The sequence below is a fragment of the Tachyglossus aculeatus genome, chromosome 21, assembly GCF_015852505.1.
Source record: "Tachyglossus aculeatus isolate mTacAcu1 chromosome 21, mTacAcu1.pri, whole genome shotgun sequence".
NCBI classification, from domain to species: domain Eukaryota; kingdom Metazoa; phylum Chordata; class Mammalia; order Monotremata; family Tachyglossidae; genus Tachyglossus; species Tachyglossus aculeatus.
In genome coordinates, this window is record NC_052086.1 from 14,097,233 (window position 1) to 14,106,520 (window position 9,288).

Sequence of the window (9,288 nt, forward strand, 5' to 3'; positions counted from 1 at the left end):
TTTAGAACAGTGCTTGGCACATAACAATAATAATAATGATGGTATTTGTAAAGCGCTATGTGCCGAGCACTGGGGTTGATACAAGGTAATGAGGTTGTCCCACGTGGGGCTCACAGTCTTAATCCCCATTTTACAGATGAGATAACTGAGGCCCAGAGAAGTTAAGTGACTGGCCCAAAGTCACACAGCTGACAAATTGCAGAGCCGGGATTAGAACTCACAACCTCTGTCTTCCAAGCCCAGGCTCTTTCCAGTCAAGCCACGATGCTTCTCTAACACAGTATGCACTTAACAAATGCTATTATTATTTTTATTATTATTATTATTATTTTATGGGCGTGGCTCCGTGGAAGAGCCCGGGCTTTGGAGTCAGAGGTCGTGGATTCAAATCCCGGCTCTGCCAATTGTCAGCTGTGTGACTTTGGGCAAGTCACTTAACTTCTCTGTGCCTCAGTTACCACATCTGTAAAATGGGGATTAAGACTGTGAGCCCCCTGTGGGGCAACCTGATCACCTTGTAACCTCCCCAGTGCTTAGAACAGTGCTTTGCACATAGTAAGCGCTTAATAAATGCTATCATTATTATTATACGGAACAGGGACTGTGTCCAAGCTGATTAACTTGTATCTACTCCAGCTCTTGAAACAGTGCTGGGCACATATTAAGCACTTAGCAAATATTACTATTATTATTATTATTATTATTATGTATTCGGGGGGTTGCTAATTGAAACTCGGGGGAGGTGGAGCTTATTTTGCCTTTTAAATTGATTCTATCTTTCTTGGAGTAAAGGGGCAAGTCAGGGAGAAAGGTGTAGGGAGTAGGAGAATGGCAGCGGGTGGAGCTGGAGGGGCGAGGAGAGGGAGAGAAGAAAGGGAGAAGAGGGGCTGGGGCAGATAATAATAATAATAATAATAATAATATTTATTAAGTGCTTACTATGTGCCAAGCACTGTTCTAAGCGCTGGGGAGGTTACAAGGTGATCAGGAGGTCCCACGGGGGGCTCACAGTCTTCATCCCCATTTTCCAGATGAGGGAACTGAGGCCCAGAGAAGCGAAGTGACTTGCCCAGAGTCACCCAGCTGACAAGTGGCGGAGCTAGGATTTGAACCCACAACCTCTGACTCCAAAGGCCGGGCTCTTTCCACTGAGCCACGCTGCTTCTGCAGCTGAGATGATTCTCGGCTGTCGATGGCTGGAAAGAACGAGGAACCGGTGACCCCGGGGAAAGGGAGGATAGCTAGCCGTCAGCGAAGGCAAAAGAAGATCGGGGTCTCCACCAGTCACTGTGCCTCAGTTTCCTCATCTGTAATGTGGGAGTTCGATATCTATTCTCCCTCCTACCTAGATGGTGAGCCCCCGGGAAGGCAGGCAGTGTATCTGACTCTTTTCCTCCCTTCAAAGCCCTACTGAGAGCTCACCTCCTCCAGGAGGCCTTCCCAGACTGAGCCCCCTCCTTCCTCTCCCCCTCCCCATCCCCCATCTTACCTCCTTCCCCCCCCCACAGCACCTGTATATATGTATATATATTTGTACATATTTATTACTCTATTTTTTGTTTATTTTTTACTTGTACATATTATTCTATTTATTTTATTTGGTTTATATGTTTGGTTTTGTTGTCCGTCTCCCCCTTCTAGACTGTGAGCCCGCTGTTGGGTAGGGACCGTCTCTAGATGTTGCCAACTTGGACTTCCCAAGCCCTTAGTACAGTGCTCTGCACACAGTAAGCACTCAATAAATACGATTGAATGAATGACTTGACTATCTTGTATCTACCCTCGCTCTCAGCTCAGTGTTTGGCACAGTGTAAGTGGTGAACAAATACTACAGTGACTATTATGGCTAGAAGCAGCAGGGCTTAGTAGATAGAGCTTAGTCCAGTGCCCTGCACACAGTAAGTGCTCAATAAATACGATTGAATGAATGAATGATAGAGCCCCGGCTTGAGAGTCAGAGGTCGTGGGTTCTAATCCCAGCTCCACCACTTTTCATTCATTCATTCAGTCGTATTTATTGAGAGCTTACTGTGTGCAGAGCACTGGACTAAGCGCTTGGGAAGTACAAGTTGGCAACATATAGAGATGGTCCCCACCCAACAGTGGGCTCCCTTGTCAGCTGTGTGACTCTGAGCGAGTCACTTAACTTCCCTGTGCCTCAGTTACCTCTTCTGGAAAATGGGGATTAAGACTGTGAGCCCCACGTGGTACAACTTGATTACCTCCTATCTACCCCTGTGCTTAGAACAGTGCTTGGCACATAGTAAGCGCTTAACAAATACCATCATTGTTATCATTATGATCCCCAAAGACCCTGGTGTTCAGGTGTGCCCGGATGAGATATTCATTCCTTCAATCATTTTTATTGAGCACTTATTGTGTGCAGAGCACTGTACTAAGCGCTTGGGAAGTACAAGTTGGCAACATATAGAGACAGTCCCTCCCCAACAGCGGGCTCACAGTCTAGAGGCAGGCCAAAGTTACCATGGCCCCTCTTGCCCAGCTAGAAAAGAGGAATCTACCTCTACCCAAGTTGATTCCAGTGTCTAAGGGCTCTTGTTGCCGTCAAATGCCATCATTTCCGACCCACGGTGATTCCACGGACACATTTTCTCCAGAATGTTCCATCTTCATTCAATCGTATTTATTGAGCACTTACTATAATAATAATAATAATAATCATGGTATTTGTTAAGCGCTTACTATGTGCAAAGCACTGTTCAAAGCGCTGGGGGGATACAAGGTGATCAGGCTGTCCCACGTGGGGCTCATCTTAATCCCCATTTTACAGATGAGGTAACTGAGGCAGAGAGAAGGCAGGCCAAAGTTACCATGGCCCCTCTTGCCCACCTAGAAAAGGGGAATCTACCTCTACCCAAATTGATTCCGGTGTCTAAGGGCTCTTGTTGCCGTCAAATGCCGTTGTTTCCCACCCACGGTGATTCCACGGACACATTTTCTCCAGAATGTTCCATCTTCATTCATTCAATCGTATTTATTGAGCGCTTACTATAATAATAACAACAACAATAATAATAATAATAATAATAATGACATTTGTTAAGCGCTTACTATGTGCAAAGCACTGTTCTAAGCGCTGGGGGGAATACAAGGTGATCAGGTTGTCCCACGTGGGGCTCATCTTAATCCCCATTTTACAGATGAGGTAACTGAGGCAGAGAGAAGGCGGGCCAAAGTTACCATGGCCCCTCTTGCCCAGCTAGAAAAGGGGAATCTACCTCTACCCAAATTGATTCCAGTGTCTAAGGGCTCTTGTTGCCGTCAAAGGCCGTCGTTTCCGACCCACGGCGATTCCACGGACACATTTTCTCCAGAATGTCCCATCTTCATCCGTGGTGGTTCTGGTATGAACGTCCATAGAGTTTCCTTGGCAAAAAAATACGGAAGTGGTTTACCATTGCTTTCTTCCACACACTAAAAACTTGAGTTTCTGCCCTTGTCTCCTCAATAAATACGACTGAATGAACGAATGAATAGAGAAACAGCATGGCACGGTGGAAAGAGCCCGGGCTTGGGAGTCGGAGGTCGTGGGTTCTAATCCCGGCTCCGCCACTTATCAGCTGTGTGACTTTGGGCGAGTCACTTCACTTCTCTGAGCCTCACCTCACTTCCCTTAGAGAAGCAGCGTGGCTCAGTGGAAAGAGCCCGGGCTTTGGGGTCAGAGGTCGTGGGTTCGAATCCCGGCTCCGCCACATGTCTGCTGTGTGACCTTGGGCAAGTCACTTCACTTCTCGGCACCTCAGTTACCTCATCTGTAAAATGGGGATGAAGACTGCGAGCCCCCCGTGGGACAACTTAATAATAAAAATAATAATAATGGCAAGCCCACTCCTCTAGACTGTGAGCCCACTGTTGGGTAGGGACCGTCTCTATATGTTGCCAACTTGTACTTCCCAAGCGCTTAGTACAGTGCTCTGCACACACTAAGTGCTCAATAAATACGATTGATTGATTGATTTGTTAAGTGCTTACTACGTACAAAGCACTGTTCTAAGCGCTGGGGGGATACAATGTGATCAAGTTGTCCCACGGAGGGCTCACGGTCTTAATCCCCATTTTTACAGATGAGGTAACTGAGGCTCAGAGAAGTGAAGTGACATGCCCAAGGTCACACAACAGACTTGTGGTGGAGCCGGGATTCAAACCCATGACCTCTGACTCCAAAGCCCGGGCTCTTTCCACTGAGCCACGCTGCTTCTCGTGATCACCTTGTATCCCCCCCAGTGCTTAGAACAGTGCTTTGCACATAGTAAGCGCTTAACAAATGCCATCATTATCATTCTTCTCTGGGCCTCAGTTACCTCATCTGTAAAATGGGGATTGAGACTATGGGCCCCATATGAGACAGGGATTGTGTCCAACCTGACTTGCTTGTATCCACACCGGCGCTTAGTACAGTGCTTGACACATAGTAAGCACCTAGCAAATGCCACAATTATTATTATTATTATTATTATTATTTTGATCACTTGATCATCCGCCTCTGACTCTCCCAATGCCCCTGCTGCTCAGCCCAGGTGAACTGACATTGTCTGACACTTCGGCTTAGGTCTTTCCATTCTGGATAACCCCGATGAGAGAGTATCTGCTTCTCTCCAGAGAAGCAGCGTGGTTCGGTGGAAAGAGCCCGGGCTTTGGAGTCAGAGGACATGGGTTCAAATCCCAGTTCCGCCAACTGTCAGCTGTGTGACTTTGGGCAAGTCACTTCGCTTCCCCGGGCCTCAGTTCCCTCATCTGTAAAATGGGGATGAAGACTGTAAAATCTGTAAATCTGTAAAATGGGGATGAGACACTCGATTACCATGTACCCCCCCCAGCGCTTAGAACAGTGCTTTGCACATAGTAAGTGCTTAATAAATGCCTTCATTATTATTTTTTATTATTGTTCTACGGACTCTCCCAGGCACTTACTACAGTACTCTGCACATAGTAAGCCCTTAATAAATGCCATCATTATTATTATTTATTATTGTTCTATGGCACTCTCCCAGGCACTTAGTACAGTACTCTTCACATAGTAAGTGCTTAATAAATGCCATCATTATTATTATGTATTATTGTTCTATGGCGCTCTCCCAGGCACTTAGTACAGTACTCTGCACGCGGTAAGCGCTCAATAGATACTACTGACTGCCTGAGGGACAGCGAAAGGACTCCTCAGGGGCTGGAAACCGAGCCGATCTCAGGCGAGGCCGATTGCCATCAACAGGGCAAGCGAGGGGGATAACGCCAAACCCTCTTCTGCTCGTGGACAAAATGCAAATCTCCCTCAGTTTCTCTGGGGCCAGATGATGGGTTCCAGTTCTGGCATTTTTTTTTTTTATGGCATTCGCTAAGCACTTAAGATACGCCAACCACTATACTGAGCGTCAGGGTAGATACAAAGGTCAGGCACAGTCCCTGTCCCACGCAGGGCTCACAGTCTAAGTAGGAGGGAGAACAGGTGTTGAAACCCCATTTTACGGTTGAGGAAACTCAGGCGCGGGGGAGTTGTGACTTGCCCAAGTTCACCCAGCTGCCAAGTGGCGGAACGGGGATTGGGATCCAAGTTCTCCGGCTCTTTCTGCTAAGCCACGCCGCTTTCCGCCTGGGGCTTGTCGGACGGGGAGCGGCGGGGAACGCGTCTACCGACCGTCGTCGATTATTCTCTCCCAGGCACTTACTACAGCGCTCTGCACACGGTAAGGGATCAATAGATACGATTGATCGATGATTGATTGAGGGGGCGCCCGGCGGCTGGGGCCCGCGGGCCGATCAGGCTGCGCTCGGATGCCCCCTTCGAAGCCAGCAGGGACGATGGAGGCGGGACCTGACCCGGATCACGTTTGCTCTGCCTAACGAACGACTGTAGGAGTCTGGCTGTGCCCCATTTTACAGATGAGGTCACTGAGGCACAGAGAAGCGACTTGCCCGAGGTCACACGGCTGACAAGCGGCAGAGCCGGGATTAGAACCCAGGACCTCTGACTCGCAAACCGGGGCTCTTTCCGCTAAGCCACGTGCCCCACACGAGACAGGGACTGTGTCCAATCTTCCACAGTGCTTAGTACAGTGCCTGGCGCATAGGAAGTGCTTAACAAATCCCACAATTACTAAGAAGAAGAAGAAGAACAATCATGATAGGGATTAAGACTGTGAGCCCTGCGGGGGACAGGGACTGCGTCCAATCTAAATAGCTTGTATCTACCCCAATGCTTAGCACAGTGCCTTGGCGCATAGTAAGCACTTAATGCCGTTTACTAAATTTAAAAAAAAATGAGAATGAGAATCCCCGGAAACCTCTACCTCCAACCCTAGGCCTCTCCGCTGAGTTCCCCAGGACCCCAGGAAGGGCTGAGTGGGCTGTGGATCTGGCGTAACGGGTTCCGGACTTGTCTGTGTCCAAGACGCCCGTCTCCAGCCGGAGGGTGATTCGGCCGGAGGCGTGAGGACCTCGGAAAGGTGGAGCGTTTGGCCGAGAACCGAAGCCGAGCAGGATCGGGGCAGGGCTGGAGATTCAGGAAGCCAGAAAAGGGCTGCCCGGGCGAGCCCCCACCCCAGCACGGAGCGAGGTCAGGACAGGGCGACTTCGGCTTGGGGGAGCAACCGGCGGCGGATACCCGCGCCAAGGAGTCTTCCCCCAGACTCTCCATGACGGGTTCCTTGGCTTCTCCCCAGCCTGAAGCTTCCCTCACCCTCCCGTTCTCCGATTCCCACTCACCCAGCCGCTGGAACACCCCCAATTTAAGAGAACATTCAAAAGGTAGCGGGGCTGGGGGGTGGAAAAACGTGGCAACTCATCTGCGGGTGTGGGTATGTATCGGCAAAGATCCTGACGCAGACATCGCCATCGGGTTTGATACGACTCCAGAGGGACGTCTGTGTCGGGATCTCCGCGTGCCTTCCCTCGCCTCGCTGCCCCTCACGGGTGCGGGTAGGCTGCCTCGTTCGAGCCGGACCCCCGGGTGTGCCGAGGTTCGGGATGGTGACGGAGACGCTCCCCGACCTCCTCTGACCGGGGCTGGCCTCGGGCGCCCGGCCGTCTCCATCTCCCGTCGACGGATGCACGAGGCTGAGCGGCTCTTTCCGTTTCCACGTGGAGGCTTTTATTGAACCCGCACGGGCGCTCCCCCCGGCCGCCTGGATCCGGGATCTACCCCTTCGGGGCCCCGCTTCCCCTCTCCCCCTTCCCCGTGCTTGGGTCTCCCGGTCCGTCCGGCGGGGAAGGATCCTTCTCGTCCCTTCCCGGCGGCCTCCTTCCCTACGCTACCTAGTCAACTACCTAAGGCCCCGGAGCGGGCTCCGGCCAGCCGGCCGGCCGGCAGACGACCCCCTCCGCTCACTCGACCCCCTCCGGACCCTTCTCGCGGTCTCCTCAGGCCCACGCTCCCGCCCGCCTCCCCTCTAAGTTCCCGGTGAGGTGAGGGGAGACCGTCGCCCCCCGCCTCCCCGGCGAACGCCGTCTACTTGGGTTCTCGGGGCTTCCGAACGGCCCCCGCCCGGCCGGTCCCGGTCTCCCCGAAGCCCCTGCGCCGCCCGAGGCCCGGCTCCCGGTCAGCGCCTCCCGGCCGCGTGGGTCCTCTGGTGTCGGATGAGGTCGGAGCTCTGGGAGAAGCCCTTGCCGCAGTCCGCGCACTTGTAGGGCCTCTCGCCGGTGTGGACGCGGTGATGCTGCAGCAGGGTGGAGGAGCGGCAGAAGCCCTTCCCGCAGACGGCGCACTTGTAGGGCCTCTCGCCGGTGTGGGAGCGCTGGTGCTGGATGAGGGTGGACGAGCGGCCGAAGGTCTTCCCGCAGTCCGGGCAGCTGTAGGAGCGGCCGGGGAGGTGGGTGCGGGCGTGGATGTTGAGGACGGAGCCCTGGCTGAAGCTCTTGCCGCAGTCGGGGCACTTGAAGGGCTTCTCGCGGGTGTGGCTGCGCTGGTGGGGGGTGAGGGCGGAGCGCTGCGAGAAGGCCTTGCCGCAGATGCCGCAGCTGTAGGGCTTCTGGCCCGTGTGGACGCGGCGGTGGCTGCGCAGGGAGGAGTTCTGGCTGTAGCACTTGCCGCAGTCCGGGCAGCAGTAGGGCCGCTCGCGGCTGTGGGTGCGCTGGTGGCGGAGGAGGTAGGAGCTGTCGCCGAAGGCCTTGCCGCAGTGCGGGCACTCGTAGGGCTTCTGGCCCGTGTGGGTGCGCTGATGGCGGAGCAGGTAGGAGCTGTCGGCGAAGCTCTTCCCGCAGCGGGGGCACTTGTAGGGCCGCTCGCCCGTGTGGGTGCGCTGGTGCTTGATGAGGTCGGAGCTCTGGGAGAAGGCCTTGTCGCACACCCCGCACTTGTACGGCTTCTCCCCGGTGTGGATGCGCTGATGCTGGATCAGGGTGGAGCCCCGGCCGAAGCTCTTGCCGCAGATGCCGCAGATGTTGGCGCGCGGGGCCGCCCGCCCGCCGCCACCCCGGGCCCCGCCGCCCCGCCGGGCCCGGACCGGGGGGCCCCCCGCCTCTGCCGTCGCTGCCGCCGCCGGACCCGGAGGCCGCTGCGGGCCCGGCTCGAACCCGGGCCCGGGCGGCAGCTGCCCCGAGGGGATCTCGAACCCGGCCAGCTCCTCCAGGGCTCGCTCGCAGAGGCCCGCCTGGCCGGGGTCCAGGAAGCCGGGCCCCAGGGAGAGGTGGAGGGGGACCGCGGCCTCGGGGTGCAGGAACAGCTCTTGGGCTTCCTTCAACTCCAGACCTCGGGGCTGGATCCCAAAAGGCATCCCTTCAATAACTTCATCCCCAAACCCCTGCTGAGGAATCTCCCCTTCCTCCTCCTCCTCCTCCACGTCTTCCTCCTCCTCCTCTACTTCGTCCACATCTTCCTCCTCCTCGTCCACTATCTCCTCGGCCTCCTCCTCCTCGTCCACTATCTCCGCAGCCTCTTCCTCCTCGTCCGCTATCTCCTCGGCCTCTTCCTCCTCGTCCGCTATCTCCTCGGCCTCTTCCTCCTCGTCCACTATTTCCTCGGCCTCTTCCTCCTCCTCGTCCGCTATCTCCTCGACCTCTTCGTCCTCGTCCACTATCTCCTCGACCTCTTCCTCCTCGTCCACTATCTCCTCGACCTCTTCCTCCTCGTCCGCTATTTCCTCGGCCTCTTCGTCCTCGTCCGCTATCTCCTCGGCCTCCTCTTCCTCGTCCACTACTTCGTCGGCCTCCTCTTCCTCCTTGTCCACTCTTTCTTCGGCCTCTTCCTCCTCCTCGACTCCGTCCGCCTCTCGCCCTTCCTCCTCCTCCTCTTCTTCTTCCTCATTTTCGCTCAGGATTCCTGGAGGAAGAAAAGAA

The 9,288-nt window shown here is 54.4% G+C and overlaps 1 protein-coding gene across 1 annotated transcript; it reads right to left on the reverse strand.

Moving 5' to 3' along the window:
* Positions 1–7,454: 7,454 nt before the first annotated feature.
* Positions 7,455–8,726, reverse strand: ZNF768 (zinc finger protein 768). Its single transcript, XM_038762715.1, has one exon. The coding sequence runs from the start codon at positions 8,724–8,726 to the stop codon at positions 7,554–7,556; it is 1,173 nt and encodes a 390-aa protein (XP_038618643.1). The 3' UTR covers positions 7,455–7,553.
* Positions 8,727–9,288: the final 562 nt, after the last annotated feature.